We start from the raw sequence: 20,472 nt of genomic DNA, 5'->3' as shown, positions 1-20,472 counted from the left end.
TGTAGTGGCATTACAATATCAGCCATTTTATTTTCAATCCCTTTCCTAATAATCTCCAAAACAGAGTTTGTTTCTTTCACCACTGCAGCAGACTGGATTGACACTTCCATTGACCTGTCTACTACAAACCCAAAATCTTTTTCCCTCTCATTTGCAGCATGTTCAGACCCCATTTGCTTATAATTGAAATTGGGATTTTTTGATCCAATGTGCATCACCTTACACTTACCAGCACTGAACTTCATCTGTCCCATTAGTGCCCACTCACTCCATTTGTGGAGACCCCAGATCACTACCCCCTTGTTGGCTCTGTGACCAGCTGTTCCTGTGCACAGATGACAATTGGGGTCTAGGAATTATGATGTCTAGGAATTCTACTTCTACAGCATGACCTGAACATATGTTTACATAGTCAATGTGTACTTGAAGTTTCCCAGTATCATAACATTATCTACTTTAGTCACCACCTTTATTCCCATCTCCATCTCAAGGGTTTGATTGTGTGGACAATAGTATGCCTCCACTTTTAAGCATCCCTTAGTGTCAGGATGTATGTCATGGGGGTTGGGCTGTTACTGGGATGCTATGCTATGCCAAGCTCTGGGCCTTTCCCCACTCCCTTCCATCCCCCCTATGCCGCGCGCTGCTCTCAGCGCGCGGCATCCCAGGCGCGCGCCCAGGCGTCCCCACGACCCCGCGCTCTGTGCGGGGTCGTCAAAAGGCGCCGTTCGGAAGAGCGCCTGGGATGCCGCTCACTAAGGGGGCGCGACAGCGGCAGTGTCGGGGTGGCTGCGCTGTGACCGCCCCTGCCGTGGGGAGGGAGGAGGAACCCCGCACTACTCTCCTCAAGTAGCGTGGGGCTTACGGTAAGTGGGGAAAGGCCCTCTGTCTGCTGCTATGCTATGTTTCTCTCCCGTGGGCGTCTTATCTGTACCCTTGAGGGTTGGAAGAACTGTTTCAGTGAATGCTGGTCTGTTTTATTTCACACGTTGGGGGCGGGGGGGGGACACTGTTGCATATTATCAACTGTTCTGAGGGATTAGCTCAGAACAGACTTCTGCCTTCTACCTGTCATCAGCAATAAAACCTTTGAACTTTCAAGTGCTTCATTGTCTATGCAGGGGAGTTCTGACACTTAGGGCCCAATACTTCTATTCACGTCACTTTTGTTGGGGAGCTCATTCCTTACCGGTGTGTGGGTAAATTAGCACTCCACTTTGGCAGGAGATCTTCTGGTGTATATGGTGTGGCTTTGCACACGGCATCTGAATTACAGAGAACAGTTTGGAGAAATGGGAAGAAGCCAGCACTTGGAAGATTCCGGGGGGCAAGATAACCTGAAAAATCGGAGTATAAAAGCATAAATTGGTAATGCAGTTTCAAGCATGAGGGCGAGCACAAAATTGCTATCTGTATCTTATTTTTGTTAAAAGTCTATGACAACCAAAAGTCTAGAACACAACCAGAAACAGATGAGAAATGAGGATCTCTGCATAAAAATTAAGATTAAGTGCCAGAGAAGAGTCTTGGATGCATGGCTATCAACAAGAGAAGTCCAGACATTAACTGGGATCACGTCTGGTGACCCTCCACAAATTGAAGTCCTGTTTCCAGAGCCACCTGACCATACTTCATTCACTGTCAAAAGAGTGCCAATGGGTATGTAGGGCCTATAGAGTCCCTACATACATTTGTGCAAACACTGAGCTTCCCTCTTGCCCACAGAAGTGTATTTCTATGCCAGATGACCACCTATCTGCACAAGGAATGGCCACGAAACCCAGACAGACAACTTTATGCCTGCATCTTTTGAAAAGATGGCACTCACTGATACATGCATGAAAGAATTCAGCATCTATAGGGGAAAAAACATAGAAGAGGAAGAGGAATGTGTAAATTTTTTTGGCTGAGATTAATGTCAGGATGACTGAAATTCCAATACACAGGAAATGTTATTGCCAAATATCTCTTACTTTACTCGCTCGAAGCCTTGTTCAGGCACGTTCTGACAAGAAACCAGCACCAGGCATCTCAAAGCCACATTCTGGTTTTTTTCCTTTTTCACGAATCCTAACATGGGCCTGGCAGGTTTCGCGCCTGACTTTCTCTGCAGATTCAGCCCCTTCCCCTTTGACCCACTATCTTAGCCATGCATGAATGTTATGGCCTTTTTATTGGATAGTGGAAGGGTAGGCACATTGGATGGGCTTCCTAGCACTCGGCAAATGGAATACAGTGCAGCTGCTACAAAGCAGAGAACACAAGACCATGAGCTGCAGGACACATTCCCCTGGTTGAGTGGCAGGAGACGAAGTATATAGAAGCCTCAAAAACACACATCCCATTTTTCACAGGATCTGAGAGATGTTAAGGGCTGCCACCAAAGCTCTGTTTCTCTCCACATTTCTCTTTTCCCTCCTTCAGGAGACGGGACCCTCTCCCATCTGCTTGTCACAAGGGACCCAGAAACGGAGGCTGCCTGAAAGACTGACCTTTAGCAAGAGGAGTGGGACCACACATCAGTCTCCTCGGGATCAAAGAGAAGACCACACAGCTTTGAGAGAGAATGTGGACCTTGCCCCAAACCAGATGTTCAGATCATCAATCAAGGGCATTAGTGAGCTTTAAGGATGTGGCCACTGAAGCCTTGGAAACAGCGATGGGGCGAGATTCTCAGTCCCGTGACGTAAACTGGCCTGTTAGAGCCTCTTGCCTCAGCTTCCTCCCATGAGGGACTGAGCCCTGCCCCCAGCACAACTCCTCCCTGCCCAGAGACTTTGGCCCCTTCTGCACATGTAGAATAATGCACTTTCAATCCACTTTCACCATTGGTTGTTATGGGTTTTCCAGGTTGTGTGGCCGTGGTCTGGTAGATCTTGTTTCTAACGTTTCGCCTGCCGTGAAAGCCTTCGACACTTTCACCATTGTTTGCAAGTGGATTTTGCTATTCCACACAGAAAAATCCAGCTTCAAAGTACATTGAAAGTGGATTGAAAGTGCATTATTCTGCATGTGCCGAAGGGGCCTTTACCTTTCACTCCTTATCTGGAAATATCCAGTTCCATGTTGGTGGCTCTCTGCCAATCTATCTATAAGACACCCACACACACAAAGAAGAGACAGAGCTTTTAGCACCTTCTTTAAACTGCCGAAAAAATATCCTAATAGCTCTTAAGCAATGTTTGTTTATGTGTAGCACGAGGGAGGTTTTTTGCTGGCTCTGTGTGGCAGGTGCGCGAAGTTGTAGCTGTAATGTTTAAATGGAACTTTTGGTGGACTCTATAGAGGCACAGATCAAGAACAGGCATAGACTGAATGGATGTAGATATTTTAAATTGTGTACACTATGATGGGCTTGCTTGAATCTCTCTCATCCAACCATCTAATAAGCAAAGAACTAGGAAACAATGAAAAAGTTCCCATAATGCATGAAAGGAGAACTTTCACTTCATTTTGTTTCACTTCATTTGTTAGTTTTCCATGCCACCCTTCTTCTCATGGGCTCAGAGCTGCTTCGAAAAGCTTCATAAATAGAGAACAAAAACATTAAAAACATATCTAACCTGGATGGCAACGGAATCAACAATATAAAATTAATATACTAGTATACTAGAGGAAAGAAAGGTAGATGTAAAGGGGGGAGACTAGGCTAATGATGGAAAAAGTTAGAGGCCTGCAACCAGACATCTAAAACTTAGACACTCGGCTCCAGTCTCCATTTCATCAGAGCCAGGAGAGGCACTCCTGGAAGCAGTTGTGGGCTGGATGAGGACCAATAAACTGAAGCTGAATCCAGATAAAATCTCTGTGCTCCATGTTCTTGAGATCCAGGGGCACTGAGGTCACAGTGGGAGACTCTCCTTGTGCTTCCCACCCCTGCTGAGATACAGGGGGGTGGGGGCACATGGGAGGGCTTTCTCTATGATTGCTCCTAGGCTTTGGAACAATCTCCCCACAGAGATCTGCCGGGTGCCTACCCTATACAGGTTTAGGTACCTGGTGGAGATTTTCCTCTTCAACCAGGCATTTGGTTAGTCTCCCAGGATGCCCCCTCTATGATGATACTGATTGGAGCATGTGGGTGGGGGTAGGGTTGGGATTTTAACTTTTGTATGTTAATGGGAATGTTTTAATGTGTCGCCTAGAGATCTAGTAGTAAGGCAGGGTATAAATTTAATATAAACAAACAAACAAATAAATAGATGATTTTGAGGACAATGAGTTTACGTACATATTTTATTCTGGTCTTAACTCTCAGACAAAAGTCACCGTAGGTCCCTTAGACCTTGCTAATGACCTTTAGCTTGAATTCTTCAACCATATTAGGAAGGTCGTGTAACCTCAGCTTATGGGTTCTGTGGGGCACAATTTGGAAGGAGTTTGCAACAACTAAATTTTAAACAAAATGGTTTACTTTTCTTAACATATAACATCAAACATTAACATTTAACATAACACTTCAAAGTCCTGTTAAGTTTCATTTCAAGTCCTTCTATTTACAGTCTTGGAATGTCAAGTCCATTTCTTCCTACAAGTGGTTGGCTCATGAAACTCCAGAAGCTTGGTGTACTGGATTCAAGCTGATGAAGGTCCCCAAAAGAACTCTGACCATCCACACACAAAAACCCTGAAACAATAAATTCTAACATTTACAATATAGCCAAATCAAGCATCTCCCTTCCCACTAGTTCCCAACAACATTGCAGTTACCTCAAACAAGGCGTTAAGAGCTTAACATAATCTATCCAGGTCCCAGCCTGGTAGCCTCGCTTCCTCCAACCTCATGAGTACCGCAGCCTTCTGTTCCCTTCAGACTCCACCCCTTTCTGGGTCATCCCATTCTTAACATAGGGGTTACAGTAACAGAACTCTTCCATGAATCCGGAGCCCTTAAGGCACCCATGAAAAGCTCCTGATCAGCCCATCTAGATTGTCGGCTATGCCAATAATAGGCCCCACATAGGTACAGGAATGGAAACAGAAGAAGTGGCATTCGGCCCTATTAGTCCCGTATAGGTTGGATAGAAGATAGAAAGAGACTGTGCTAGAAGTGGAGGCAGCAATCACAGATGGCGGGATCAGCCACCTGGACCCAATTCCTGTCGTCATTGCTGCCACCAGGATGATCCAGACACCATTCAGGACAACAAAGCCACCATCACCCAAATCAGAGGTGTAGCTACCAGCGGGCTGGGGGAAGGGGCACATTGCACCGGGGGCATGCCTGGGGAGGGGCAAAAAATTTAGGTTCGTTTGTGGGGTTTTTTATTTCTTAGTGTTTTTCCAGTTTTTGGCCTACAAGGGGTGCAGTTTTTAGCCTAGCAGCACCAAAATTTCAGGGATTTTTCGGGAGACTCTCCTGATGATACCACCCAGGCTTGGTGAGGTTTGGTTCAGGGGGTCCAAAGTTATGGACTCCCAAAGGGGGTGCCCCATCTCCCATTGTTTCCAATGGGAGCTAATAGGAGATGGGGGCTACACCTTTGAGGGTCCATAACTTTGGACCCCCTGAACCAAACCTCACCAAACCTGGGTGGTATCATCAGGAGAGTCCCCTAAAGATACCCTGAAATTTTGGTGCTGCTAGCTTAACAATTGCACCCCTGACAGCAGGCATCCCCCCCAATTTCCCCAGATTCTCCTTTTAAATCCACCCCCTTCGGCATGGAATTTAAAGGGAAAAGAATTTGGAGCTCCCTAGCTTTAAACACCATTTGAAAGTTATGCCTGCTTTGGGAGTGGATTCCACCTGGAGGCCAGTTTTGTGAGAGATGATGCTGATATTTGTTGGGTAAATGTTTTGCTGGGGGTGATTTGTGAGAGATTTACATGCTTAATACCCACTTGCACTGGCTTGGAGCTGTTTTTCAGGCTAACAACCTACCTCATACGGTTGGTGTGAGGACAAAATTAGGAAAGAGAGTTGGTGGGGAGAGTGTCATGTATGTTTTGCTGAGGGTGGGGAATGATTTGTGAGCTGCAGTGTAGACTACTGTCATGCAAATAAGCTGTCTCTTAATTATGACAAGTCGAAAGTTATGATTTTTGCAAAATCTAGGTGTAAATGTAGCTGGAAAGTGAACAATCATGTCCTAGAGCAAGTAAGTCAGTTTAGATGTCTAGAGCTTCTATTCAGCTACAATCTATCTTGGGCTCCCCACAGCAAACAAGTAGAGAACAAAGCTAAGGTGAATGCTGCAGTGATTCTCCGATTTTTATATTCTAAAGGACACCAATTTGTCCCCGCTGCACTGAGAATCTTTAATGCAAAGATAATTCCTCAGCTATTATATGGAGCCCCAACATGGATCACCCAAATTAAATAATCTTTCGAGTTGGTACAGGTATACTTTTTGCGAAGAATTTTGGGGTCACCAAGGTGTGTCTCATATGACACCCTACGTAGAGAAACTGGACACAATAGCATGGAACTGATGGCATGGATAAGAGCATTTAAGTACTGGACCCAAATTCATTTTGAGTCCAGACCCAATAGCTTTATACGTCAACTCTTATCAGAATCTGCATCTGTAAAATGGTTAGCAGACATAGATAAGCTTAACAACATGGGTTTAACAGCTGATCAATTTCAAAATATGTCTGCCACCAGAATTCATAATAAAATTAAATCTGTTTTAGAAGCACGAGAGAAACTGGAAATGTTGCGGGGGGGCGGGGGAGTTGCTCTCCACAGTCCTTGGGAATTGTCCGGTCAGATTACTGTGCCAACTATCTGTACATCCTGTGCAATCCCAAACAACGCAGAGCGTACACTTTGGCTCATTTTAATGCTCTGCCTAATGCTATGACTCTTGGCAGGTATAATAACACTCCATACGAGAACAGGTTGTGTAAGGAATTCCATAGAAGCAGAAATAAAAGGCTTTTGGGGTGTAAAAGACCGTTTATTCAGACATCTTAGAAAGCTCACGTACACGCAGTGGCAGGAATAAGATCTCCCGCCAGAAACACAGGTTATAACTCTGTCCATCCCATCCCCCCTCCCGGATTCCCATGGGAACAGAGGTCTCATCTCCCTCGCAGAGATAAGGTCTCCGCCGGAGAAGCTGGCCCATCGCCCGGGCTGTGGAATGTAGTCAAGGCCAGGCGGCTGACCCGCTCATCAACACCATTGAATCCTTTACACTCTGCCTCCCTTAAAAAAGACCCCTCCCCCCCCAGGTTTGTGCGGAAAGGCGCGGTGGAAAGCAGAAATGAGGGCGGGGGCGTCAATATTTTCGGAATAAACCCATTGATTATACCCAGAGGAATACCCCACCCAAGAGACTAAATATTGTAAGCATTTGCGATTAAAGCGAGAGTCCAGGATGGCGTCAATTTTGTAATGCTTGAGGCCATCAATAATAGTCGGTGGGGGTCTCTCCGGCGGGTCGTGCCAGGCATCGGAAACGGGAGCCTCCTTGAGTAAACTGGAATGGAAGACAGGATGAATATTACTAAGAGAGTTAGGCAAATCCAATCGGGCAGTGACATCATTAATCACTTTAGTAATCTGAAAAGGTCCCACGAATCTTTTGCCTAGTTTTGAAAATTTATGCACGTCTCTGAGATTTTTGGTAGACAAATACACCCAGGCTTCACACGCGAGAGGGAAATCCGGCGGTGCTTATCCGCTTGCAGCTTTTGGGAGTCTTTAGCCTGCTGTAAGGCAGTCTGGACCATTTTCCACCCTCGGCCAGAGATGAAATCCACTGCTGAAACTCCGGAGGATCCAGTGCTTCCGCAGTGCAGTTTAAACTGGCAACGGCGGAAGGAGCCTGACCGGACACAATTTCGAAGGGGTTTTTTTGTACTGCTATGAACCGCGATTTCATTATAAGGCGCATTTCTGCAAAGCGGAATTAGCTTCGCACCAATTGTCTTGGTGGTAGTTGGTGTAATTTCAACGTGAAATACTGCTCTAGGGTTCTGTTCGTTCTCTCCGACCTTCCTGCCGGTCACTTTGAACGTGCGGTAGGGGGGCGGCAACCGCTGGGGCTGGCCCCTTCTAACAACCCTAGAAAAGCTTTTCCCAGAACTTTGAAATGAATTTGGGGTCGTCATGCGGTCGGAGACCACCTTTAACGGGGGCGGAGTGGTGTAGACGGTAAACATGCTGAATGAACAGACGCCAGCTTAACTTAGGAGCCGAGGGGATGGAAGCACATGGGATGAAATGGGGCTTGTTTGAAGAAAATAAGTCCACCACCAACCCACACAAGACCGTGTTGCCATGACTTTCTGGCAAATCTGTAATAAAATCCATGGAGATGACTTCCCAGGGGCGGGAGGCCACCGGAGAGGAGTTTCAACAGACCATGGGGTTTTCCGAGATGTTCTTGGCTTCTGCACAAACAACAGAGCAACCTTTAATATATCGTCTCTAATGCTCCTTATGACGCTATCGCCACCAGAACTGACGGCGGGCCAAATGCAAGAGTTTTTAGAAAGCCAAAATGTCCAGCCAGTCGAAGCGGGCATCATGGCAGGCCTCGAGAACTCTGCTTCTACTGAGGGGAGGCATCGCATCAACGACTTCGCCGCCAAACGTTTTACCATTCTCCAACGCAATTGGGAGTCACCTTCCTCCGCCGGAGGTTCTCCGCCAGCTAAGCAGCCCCGCCTCCTCGAAGTTCCCCGTGAGGGAAAGGAGAGACCAGGAAACTGGGAATGGGCGGAGAAGGAGGAAGCTGGATGTCTGAGATCGAGGTGACAGCCAGCCCCCAATTGGGAGTGGGGAGAGAACAGTCTTGCGCGGAATGTCCCGATAAGGCAGCTCCACCCCTCCCTCGGGTAGGCAGTAGCGACATCAGCCAGTTTATTGGTTTTTTCCGGGAAAAAAATGGACTGTGAAAGAGAAACGAAAAGAAAATCGCCCATTACGGGTTGGTTTCAAGCGGACATCTTGGAGGGGTGGAGGAGTGCGCCAAGTTCCTTGTGATCCAGGAATTCTTCAAACTTTGAAAGGGGTGTTTAGCCCCCTCCAGCCAGTGGCTTTAAGTGGAGAGTGCTACTTTGATGGCGCGCAGTCTCTTTATCGCCTTACAGTCCAGTTGAGTTCAGCACCGGAGAACTTTCTTTGATAAATAAAGTTAACACGGAACCAGCCTATCATCTTTATTTTCCTTCTGCAAACAGGGCGCCCCAAGCCGTAACTTTGTCCTGGGCATCCAATGCGTGAACCACAAACGGGAGATCTGGGTCAGAGGTGCTTTAGGATAGGTTCGGTGGTAAAAGCAGATTTCAAAAGCTGAAAGGCCTGTCTTGACATTCTTCTTCAGACCAGGAAAGGGGGGCCCCGGGCTTGGCGGTCAGTGGATCTTTTACCCTTAGTGCGTAAGAGGTCTGTGAGAGGGAGAGTCAGTTCAGCTTAATTGGGGTATAAAGAATCCAACGATAGAAAATTAGCAAAACCTGTAGAAAAGATTGGAGTTCTTTTTTTCGGTTTGGTAGGGGCAGAGCCATTGGAGTGACTGCATCAATCTTAGCAGGATCCATTTTTTAGGCCCTCGGCGAGGATCCGTAACCCAGAAATAGTCAATAGAGGGTTTGGTGGAAACAGCACTTGGAAAGTTTGGCAAAGAGGGAGTTGTTGAGCTAAACGCTTTCAATACTTCCCCGAACCAATGCTTCATGCTCCTCCATGGTTTGTGAATAAATTAACATCGCCATCTAAGTACAATCTTCACTACTCCCTTCGTACAATAAATCATGGAGAACTTCAGTTGATAAGGGCCATAAAGTCTCGGGGCCCCACTCTCTAACCCGGAATGGCAGCATTATTAAGTATTCAAACTGTCCAAACTTTGTGTTAAATGCAGTCAAGTGTTCATAGCCTTCAGCAATTCTATGGACCCTGTAGTAAGCTTCTCTCAAGTCCAATTTAGTAAAGATGCTGCCTCCCTTGCCCAATGCTGCCTAAAAGGGTCCTTGGATTAATACTGCGCAAGTAAGCGGGTATTTATTGGATAGGGGAGACTGCATTGAGTCCCTCGGTACAATCTGTGCAGAGCCGTAGAAGACCCATCTTTCTTTTTTTTACTAACAATACAGGAGCAGCATGTGTGTGTTTGGTAGCCCGCACGTGATGAACCCACGAAGCGGCGAGGTTCCGTTCTTGTCTAAGAAGGCACGTTTAAGTTCCTTCTCCTCATTGGGACTCATGCGCGTAGATTCTACCCTTGGGCAGTTGCGCCCCTGGCTGTATTTCACGATTTTGCAATCAGTGTCTCTATGGGAGTGGCAACTGATCGCATTCTGCTCCCTTGAAATACTCTTGGCTAGGATCTTGGTACACCGGCGATTGGAATGCCGGTAGAATCGGGAGCAATCGCTGATGAAGCCAGGGGGGGTTATTGTGTCCAGGAGAAGTCGAAGTTTTCCCCCCCAATTCATGTGTTTCCACGCGCAGGGATGCGGGTCAGTGAATTCTAAGATCCTTTGCTTTCCAAAGGAATTTTGGTTCATGCAACAACAAATCCATGGCATGCTCCAGAACTATGGAGTGTTTGGCCACCGGCTTCAGAATAAAAATCTAATTTCTCCCAATGGTCGGCGCAGAAATGGAGGAGAACCGGGTTATGCTTTTGAACTGGGCCGGTCCTTACCGGCTTCCCGAGAGGACTGCCAGTCATTCATTTGGGTGAATGGTATGGCGCTTAGCCAGGGGGACTCCTGGCTCCAGACCTAGCTCACCTCCGCTTCACCCAAATGGGGCCGCATTAAGGCAAATGGGAGCAGCCAGAATCCCAACAAGGGCTGGAGTGCTATAATATCGCGTATGTCTTAGCGGGGTTGGCCAATGAAACGCTTGGATTGTAATGGAGCGCTGCCTTCACTCACCGCGTCTGGAGTCGGGGAACCCATGTCCATGGGGGGGCTGAAGAAAGGCAAACCGCTGCTTCCCTCCTCCTCTGGGTCGCTTCGATGACTGCCTTAAGAGCGAAGCCTGTTAGGGGCGGCCCGGACTTGCGCGGTGTGTTTGGCGAAGATGGGGTGCGCCCAAGCGCCGGAGTGCGGTTGGCTTCTGTTTTTTTCGGGCAGTTGGCGGCCAGATGACCTGGTCCTCCTCGCAGTAAAGACACAATCCCAGTCGGCGACGGCGCTCGGAGAGTGAGGAGAATCTCGATTGGGGGCGGCTGGGCTTGGCTTTGGTGGACTTAGAGTGGCAGGTTTTTGGCGTGGGCGTACCGCCTCGGCCTGCGAGCGCCAGTAAAGATTCCAACGAGACGCCACCTGGGATCCTGCAGTTCAATCCAATCAGCAATAGTGTGGGGAACCCGAATTAAAACACCGCTTTCACGCAGCTTGCGTCCGCTCGACATTGCATCCGGAGAAGTATTGTGATTTCATGCGCTCAGGCCACTTACAGGAGGGAGTCGAAAGCAGTTAAGTCACGCCCGCTATCGAAATTCCACGGGCAAATTCTGCAAACGAAAGCTGGTTTGCTCTCGCATGGTTGAATAGTTTTGATAGATGCGAGGATGGCTTCATTTTCAGCACCTCGGATCTTGGAAGCCGAGCCCTTAAGGCTTGGAGGAATCGCGGAGCACCCGTATGAAGTATCTTCATCTTGCAGGTAATTCAAAAGAGTCACAAAACCAGTCGGCTGTCAGCCTCCATCCAGGACCGGAAGTCGATGTCCCGTATTTTTTCGCGCTCAGACCGGTATAAATCGTCATTTAGTCTTCCATGTGGGCATCGAAAGTTGCAAGATGAGAAGTAGGGAAGTTTGGAAGCCGGTCCCATCAAAACGAGGCAGGTATTGGAGGTCTGTAGTATCCCCTCTCCATCGGCCCTTGGCGCCCGCAGGGCGCGGCGGTTCGCGCCGAGGCTTGAGCAGGTTGGAGCGCAGCGATTTAGCAGCTAGGGGCCGGAATCGGTGGAAGGTATCAACGCCCGGTGACGCAGCTGGCGTTCCGGGTGGGGAGCCGGTCGCTTGGAAGGTGGCGGGACTCCAGCTGCATTAAGCCCCTCTGGCACCCGGCTGTACCACAGTGACAAGCGTGGAGCTCAACAGGTTATGGTCTGTTGCTTCTTCCGGTTCCCTCTCCAAGGCAGCCAGCTCGCTTAGCAGTCAATGCATCCTGAATGCGCATGCAAGCTGCTTTCTCAGGTTCCAATTTAGCCAGTTAGTCCCGTTGAACAGCTGCAGTGGATTCACTGTGTCGCAAGGCTGGCAGCTTTCGCGTTGACGCTGTAAGTTCAGTTTGGAGTGTTCCAGGACTTTATCATGGACTGTACCAGTGACAGCGTAGACTCCAACTTGGGTTGTCCTGGTCTGTTGCTTCTTCAGTTCCCTCTCCAAGGGCAGCTACAGCTCTCTCTCCTTGCGAAGTCAATGCATCCTGGTGCGCATGCAAAAGCTGCGTTTTCTCCCCGCTCCACTTAGCCAGTTACCGTCTCCGTTGAACAGCTGCAGTGAGTTCACTTTGTGTATGCGCCGAAGGCCTGAAGCAGCTTTTGTTGACGCTGTAAGTTCAGTTTGGAGTGTTCCAGGACTTTATCATGGACTGATAGATTCTGGGCGCGATATTGCTTGCAGCGACATCTTTGGCAACGGGTCCAAATTCGAAGTTGGATTTCTCGCGCGCTACTAAGCTGTTCCCGGTCTCTTTGTAGGTTTTCACGCTTCTTGCTGCAGCTGTTCTCGTTCCTTCTTCCCATAGCTGGCGTTCATCGGGCCCATGCTTCTTGGGTACATCTCGCGAAGTCGGGCCACTTCACTCATCCCAGCTCTCTTCTCGATGGGAGAGGGAACCTAGATCCGGCTGGGAGTGCAGGCTTTCTCCGGACTCCTCTTCACCCTGAACGCAGGGACGCCGCGCTGCCCACCGGTGGCTCCACGGGGCATCTCAGGTACGCCGCTGAAGTCGGAGATCAGGGGGGGGTCCGATCGGAGAGACGGGTACGGATACCCCTCCCAACTCCCCTGGTATAGTCCCAGTGTCACCGGGTGAGTCTTCGGACGGGCCCCAGTGCTATGCCATCGGTGGATCTTTGGGAGCATTCACCAAAATCACGAGTCCAGGAATCGCTCAATGGACTCCCTGTAAGTTGCCGCGATGAAAGGTGGTCAGGCCCGCCTCCTCCGTGACAGGTTGCATCTGAGGTTTGTAATCCATATGAAAACGGGTAGCGATACTCCGCATCCACAGGCGCTCGATCCATAGATACAGCTTCAAATCCACTCATGTAAGTCCCCATGGTCGTCTTCACGTCCCTCGTTCCAGCGTGAGTAAGGGAAGACTTCGTGCTGATATCGAGGACGGAAAGAGTCACCAGCGAGACCCGTTCTCCCGCCCGGGTTCGGGTCCAAATCCAGAAGGGAGAGCTCGGAGCCTCTCTTTGGGGGGGCTACCGGTAACCTTCCACAGGAATAGATATTCAACCTCTCCATGCCGAGACACCAGAGGTCCACTGCACTAGGAAGATAGATGACCAAAGGATTCCTGCCACAATGTAAGGAATTCCATAGAAGCAGAAATAAAAGGCTTTTGGGGTGTAAAAGACCGTTTATTCAGACATCTTAGAAAGCTCACGTACACGCAGTGGCAGGAATAAGATCTCCCGCCAGAAACACAGGTTATAACTCTGTCCATCCCATCCCCCCTCCCGGATTCCCATGGGAACGGAGGTCTCATCTCCCTCGCAGAGATAAGGTCTCCGCCGGAGAAGCTGGCCCATCGCCCGGGCTGTGGAATGTAGTCAAGGCCAGGCAGCTGACCCGCTCATCAACACCATTGAATCCTTTACAGTAATATGGTATGGTTGTTGAGACTGTTGTTGAGACTGTTCAACATGTACTCTTGGAATGCCCTATATACGAGTCGTTATGCTCTATGTACATTTATCCATTGATAGAGAGCTCAAACGTTGTTAGGTTACCATCTGTTATGAATTTGCTACTCAATGGTTCCTGTGATTTTGTTTGTGAGAATGTTGCGAGTTTTTTGAGGCACTATCTGGTCAGGCGCAATCATTGCCTACAAAGTAGTAACGGCTAATTTATTTTTTATGTGCGTGGTTTACAAGGTCTGGTTGCAAATGGTTAATGTAGATTTTAATGTATTTTAATGTTTTAGTCAATAGACAAATGCCCTTTTTATTAATTCTGTAATTTATAATGCCAATAAAGGCTTTGGAATTGGATTTGTGAGCTGGTGCAAAAATCATTGTTTGGTCATGGTGCGGAGGGTGGCCGCCCATATGGCGGGGGGGGGGGGGGGGGGCAAACTCAGGTTTTGTTTCCGGGCTCCAGTTTGCCTAAATACACCTTGGTGCATGGCTCTTTTGCATGCAGTTTGCAGATTGTAATCTTGGATGCGTTGGCTCAGTCTGATCAGGCCCACATTGTCATATTTTTAATTGTGAGAACTGTGAGGGAGGAACGTGAAGTATAAATACCTATAAATAAACAGAATGCTGCTTATTAGAGAGAGGAACACTGCCAGGCCAGCTTCTTGGTAATATAGTTTAATATGGGGTGCTGCTTGTCCTCTTTTTCTCATCTTGTAAAACTTTAAAACTAATTCTTGGCTTTTTGTCATTCCATTTGAACTTGCTTATTTATTTATTTTATTTATTTATAATTCCACTTATATACCACCCTCCCTGTTTCTACCAATACTTCAAGGTTTTCTCTTGCATTGGTAACATCTGAAATAGAAAATTAAATTTGGCAATACTTTCATTTTTATAGTAGAAATTCTTCCTAGCCATGAGATTGTTAATTTAGACCATCTCAGCATTTTCTCTTCTATCTTCAACAACGTTTGTTTGTAGTTGTCTTTAAATAATGTATTGTTTTGTCTGGTCAGATTTATTCCCAAACATTTAACTGAATTTGATGTTGCTGTGGCATAGTGATAAAGAGCAGGTGGACTGGGTTTGATTTCCCACTCCTCCACATGAGCAGCAGACTCTTATCTGGTGAACCAGATGTGTTTCCACACTCCTACATTCCTGCTGGATGGTCTCGGGCTAGTCACAGCTCTTTGGAATGCTCTCAGCCCCACCTGCCTCACAAGGTGTCCCTTGTGGGGAGAGGAAGGGAAAGCCACCTTGAGAAATCCAAACTCTTCTTTAACTACACATTTCATAATCCAGTGGTGGCGAACCTATGGCAATCCAGATGTTCATGGACTACAACTCCCATCAGCCCCTGCCAGCATGGCCAATTGGAGCATGGCCAATTGGCCATGCTGGCAGGGGCTGATGGGAATTGTAGTCCTTGAACATCTGGAGTGCCATAGGTTCGCCACCACTGCCATAATCCCTTTGGTATCTTCTACTTCTTGCTGTGTTAAACATTTTAATATTATTTTCATCTTTTTCCTATCAATTTTATAACCAGCATAAGATCAAAATTTCAAACAAATGTCAGCATCATCTCTCACAAAACACCTCTAGTGTAATCCACCCCCAAACAGCATCACTTTCAATGGTGTTTAAACTAGGGAGCCCAGATTCTCCTTTTCAATCCACCTTAAAGGGACAATCTGGGGTCCCCAGTTAAAACAACATTGAAAGTGATGCTGTTTTGGGGTGGATTATCCCCCACCCTGAAACAGCATCACTTTCAATGTTTAAACTGGGGACCTAAGATTCTCCCTTTAAATCCATGCCGAAGGAGGTGGATTTAAAAGAGAATCTGGGGAAATTGAGGGGGGGTGCCTGCTGTCAGGGGTGCAATTGTTAAGCTAGCTATAGGAGCTTGTTAAACTAGCTATAGGAGCTATAGGAGCTAGCTATAGGACCTAGCTTAAGTTAAGCTATTTTTAGGAGACTCTCCTGATGACACCACCCAGGTTTGGTGAGGTTTGGTTCGGGAGTCCAAAGTTATGGACCCTCATAGGTGTAGCCCCCATCTCCTATTAGTTCCCATTGGAAACAAAATCCCAAAAAATCCATGAAATTTTGGTGCTGCTAGCCTAAAAACTGTACCCCCTGCAGCCCAAAAAGTGAAAAAACACTAAAAAATACAAAAACACACACAAAAGAACCTGAATTTTTGCGCCCCCCCCATGACTAAATGGGGGCGCCCAGGGACATTTGATTCCCCATGTCCCCATGGTACATACACCCCGACCAAGAACGTGTCAGCTGTTCCCAAAGTTGCCTCCTCTGGCCAGGCCTAAGAGCTTTAGACAGGAGGGTGAAGGGAAAATCAATGCTCCATCTGGCAGAGATGGTCCCCATTCACTCCCTCCTGCCACACTGTCCTTGTAGCCACTGTGCACACGTCTCTTCTAAACGTGCGCACACTCCCTTCATTCACAGCTGCATTCTTCCACCTCACCCCACGCAGCGACTTCAGGGTGCAGCTTAGAAATGTGCTCAAGATTCCAGCCTTTCATCTCTGTGCTTTGACTACTAGCGATATTCACAATTTCTTAATCTCTCCTTGTAAAACAACGAGAAGCCTGCAATTTCCTCCCACCCCTTTGCCACACCCTTTGCTTCTTCCTGCACAAAGTTTCTCAGGCCTGCCAGAAGGGCAGGTGTTCCTTCTCCAAGCCTGACAGCCGGGCATTGCTAAACACTGGAAAGGCTGGGATTCCCTGGTGGTTTCAGCCTCAAACTCCTCACTGGAAGCAAACCAAGGAGAACCTCCAGGGCTCAAACTATAGTGAAAAGGGCCTCAAAAACAGGGCTTCCCATTTGTTATTCATGAGAGATCATTTGGAGGATAATGGTCTACCAATTGTAAGTGTAGCAAACAAAGAAATAAAATGAAAATGAAAACTAAAGCAGCAAAATGGATCATATTCAGCTGTCCACATGCCTGAGGAAGTGAGCTGTGACTCACAAAAACTCATGTCGAAATTAACGTTGTTGCCAAAGGACTTTTGGATTATTTTGGTGTAACAGGCTTTGCCATCAGGCTCATATGGTAATCCGCAGATCATGGTCCTTAAACTATTCAGGGGGCGAGAGTCATTGTGCTCGTCTGATTGTTGCAATAAAATGGAATAGGAGTCCACCAGGTACTTTGAGGCAACATTGTCAGATGCATATCATAGGTCAATTTCGCACAGCATAATTATACCAGGTTACATTCGGTATTTAAAAATCCTGGTCTATTTTATCCCAGTTTCTCCCTTCGCACGGGTGCCCGTTTCTGTGAAGGAATCGAGTTAATACTGGGAGGAAATACTCCAATTTCTTTTGCATGAGCCTGGTTGGTTTTTTTTTTACAACGCAGGTGCAGCACGCATGCTCGAACATCCCCAGTGTGCTGCATTTTGATTGGCTCTTCCGCTCTCAAAGGCAACACTTCTGATTGGCAGATCCACAGCAACCGCAGGAAAACCAAGAAGGACACAAACACTCCTTTTCTCCAGCTTTGGAAAGGAGCCGGTGCAGTGAGCAACCCAGCAACCACATTGTGCTATACAAAGTAAAAACTTCTGGTCAACACTGGGCAGAGCACTATGTCCCATCCACATTTAAAGGTGTGCAAGAAACCACAGCATGAGACACTCAATCCCCCCCCCCCCCGATATACCAAGTAACATGTGACTGGTCTCTGGGGCTGTCACAGGGTGAGAGCATCCTGCCAGGAAGGCACTTCCCCAACCCTCCTGCCCAGGACCCCGTTGGGAGCCAGAAGCTGCGGGGCTGGGCTCTCCGGGCTATGGCTCGGCTAGCAAGCAGCGCTTTTAAAAAATATATTTTTGATTTGATATTTAATTTATATACCGCCCTCCCCCGGAGGGCTCAGGGCAATGCACAACATAGTAAAAATTAATAACATGATAATACAAGGGAATAAAATTAAGCCTGGTGAGAGAGAGTTGGAACAGGGCGAGCGCTTGTGGTTTCCCACATGAGCTCGCTTGCCTGGCTCCCAGAAGAGCTGTCAAGGGGCAAAAAACTTGCTTCGGGAACATTTTGGAAAGGATGGGCTGCAACTTGGCAGAAATGAAACTGACAGGATGTAAGGTAGGGAGATCAAGCTGCAGGACGGGAAAAATAAATTGGTTTTGCTCCAGTGGTGTTTGCACGGAAGCGATTCAATGCAGGATTTTGAGAAAAGATTGACTGTTTTGCAGTTTTTGAAAAACCTGGGATGAGGGAAATATCACGGGACAAACCTGCTTTAGGATCGGGAACTGTGCGAACTTCTTGGTCAAACCGGGATATTTCCCTTGCTCAACCAGGGATATTTGGATTGTGTTTACTTGAGGACAGGGGGAAAAGATGAGGGTCAAAAAGTCACGAAATGGAGGAGGTTTACAGCTGCAGGCACTCATGGGAACCCAAAACATTATCATGACAAGTACTCACAAAGAGTTACAAACTGGGTCTGGGTTACTTCAGACAGGAAAGTGCTTTATGTGTGCATCCCTACACACAGAAGACTTGATGTCATAGAACACATTCGAGCATTCTCTTCTCCCTTGCATTCTGACACGGTGATTTTCTGTTTGTAAAACTCTTTATGCGGGAGAACAGCCGTCCAGGGGAGGGGCTGCAGCCTCAAGGGCTGACTATGGGGCCACGGCCCAGGCATTGCCTTGTGTCACACAGCAGCTGTCAAAAGCTGCTTCACTGCTCTGCTGGCCCTGCAACTGGAATGATCCATTTGGATACTGTTTTTCCAACCACATCTCATATTTAGCTCAACAGTGACGATATAAATACAAGGCCACAGCTCTGTCTGTGCAGAACTGTATGTGGAATCTAGTCTCAGAGGGGAAAGGGGCATTTCTGAAAAGTTACTTTCATTATTTCTGTCCATCTTTCCAACACAAATAGGCTTAAAATCATGTAGCATATTGTTGGTATTTCCAAGTGTCTGTCACAACTCAGTTACAAAAGGGTTAACTGTTTGTATGTAAACAAGTTGCTGAGGTCACTGTTTATACCTGGTCTACTGATTAGCTGTTGGTCAGTCAGATAGCCATTGCCTGCATGTTAGTGTCGATGCTGCATTTCCTTTTGCTCTGTGAAGGAACTAACTGTGCGTATCGTTTGGCGTTTGAGAGGCACATGGTTGAACTATTGTCAGTTTTTGTATTTCTAAAGGATGGACAAAACGTAGAGGCCAACATAGAATCATAGAGTTGGAAGGGGCCATATGGGCCATCTACTCCAACCCCCTGCTCAATGCATGATCATAGAATCATAGAGTTGGAAGACACCACAAGGGCTATCCAGTCCAACCCCTTGCCATACAGGAACATGCAATCAAAGCATTCCTGACAGACGGCCATCCAGTCTCTGTTTAAAAACCTCCAAAAGAGGATCCACCACACTATGAGGCAGCGTATTCCACAGTCAAACAGCCCTTCTTGTCAGGAAGTTCTTCCTTGACAAGTGTTTGACCAGTCACTAAAATGCCCTACGAGGAGAGGCTTAGGGAGCTGGGGGTGTTTAGTCTGGAGAAGCGTAGGTTAAGGGGTGACATGATAACCATGTTTAAATATTTGAAGGGATGTCATGTCAAAGAGCTTGTTTTCTGCTGCCTCAAAGACTAGGACACGGAGTAATGGATTCAAGGTGAAGGAAAAGAGATTCCACCTAAACATTAGGAAGAACTTCCTGTTCGACAGTGGAATTCACTGCCTCGGAGAGTGGTGGAGTCTCCTTCTTTGGAGGTTTTTAAACAGAGGCTGGATGAGCATATGTCGGGAGTGCTTTGATTGTGTGTTTCTGCACTGCAGGGGGTTGGACTGGATGGCCCCTGGGGGTCTCTTCCAACTCTATGATTCTGTGTAGGGCTCCCTGCCCTTCTCTAGGTGACAGTGCTTCAAAAAGAGAGCCACTCAATCTCCTCTTCTTGGGCTGAACATTCCCAAGCCCCCAATCTCCCCTCGTGGGGTTGGTGTCCAGGGGACCGATCATCCTCATGTCTGTACCCGCTTTATTCTGTCCACATCCTTTTTGAAGTGAGGCCTCCAGAACTGTACACAATAGTCCAGGTGCAGCCTGACCAATGCAGTGTACAGCTGGAGTATGACAGCTTGTGATTTGGATGTTCGGCCTCTACTGACACACACCAAGATCTCATTAGCTTTTTTTGCGGCTGCATCACTATGGGCTTTTCTGCACAATCCATTTAAAACGTTTTGAGACAGGAAATAAGATTTCCACCATTGTGCCAGAGGACCCCATGTGACCAAAGATGTGCCCCCGCAGCCGATGCCCCACCTCCTCTCAGCCGGCCGGCTGGCCGGCTTCTACAGGAGCTGGCCTCCAGCGGTGCGTGGGGGAGCTCTGCTCTAAGCCCCTACTCCCCTAAGCTCTACTCCCCGCCCCTTGGGAGGAGGCTTGGGGCAGAGCTCAAGGGAGGGCCAGACCCCCAAGCCTCCCCAAGCCCCACCCCCACTGGACTCCCTGCAGCCCGGTTGCTGCTCTCCCAAGAGCCTGGGGAGAGCAGTTGCTGACCCCAAGCAAAGTGCTTTTGAAAGCACAAAGGGCAGGAGCAGGGCTTGGGGCGTGGCCACATACCCCAAACCATGCCCC

At 47.8% G+C, this 20,472-nt stretch overlaps 1 protein-coding gene across 1 annotated transcript in view; it reads right to left on the bottom strand.

Moving 5' to 3' along the window:
- ABCA12 (ATP binding cassette subfamily A member 12) overlaps positions 1-20,472 on the bottom strand; it is a 155,073-nt gene that overhangs the window by 107,921 nt on the left and 26,680 nt on the right. Inside the window, exon 3 of the mRNA XM_048483539.1 lies at positions 1,210-1,337. Within this exon, the coding sequence (XP_048339496.1) occupies positions 1,210-1,337 (128 nt within the window). The remainder of the gene's footprint in view (positions 1-1,209; positions 1,338-20,472) is intronic.

The sequence above is a fragment of the Sphaerodactylus townsendi genome, linkage group LG02, assembly GCF_021028975.2.
Source record: "Sphaerodactylus townsendi isolate TG3544 linkage group LG02, MPM_Stown_v2.3, whole genome shotgun sequence".
NCBI classification, from domain to species: Eukaryota; Metazoa; Chordata; class Lepidosauria; order Squamata; family Sphaerodactylidae; genus Sphaerodactylus; species Sphaerodactylus townsendi.
The sequence above is the reverse complement of the archived record's forward strand: the minus strand, read 5'-3'. Positions and strand labels throughout refer to the sequence as shown.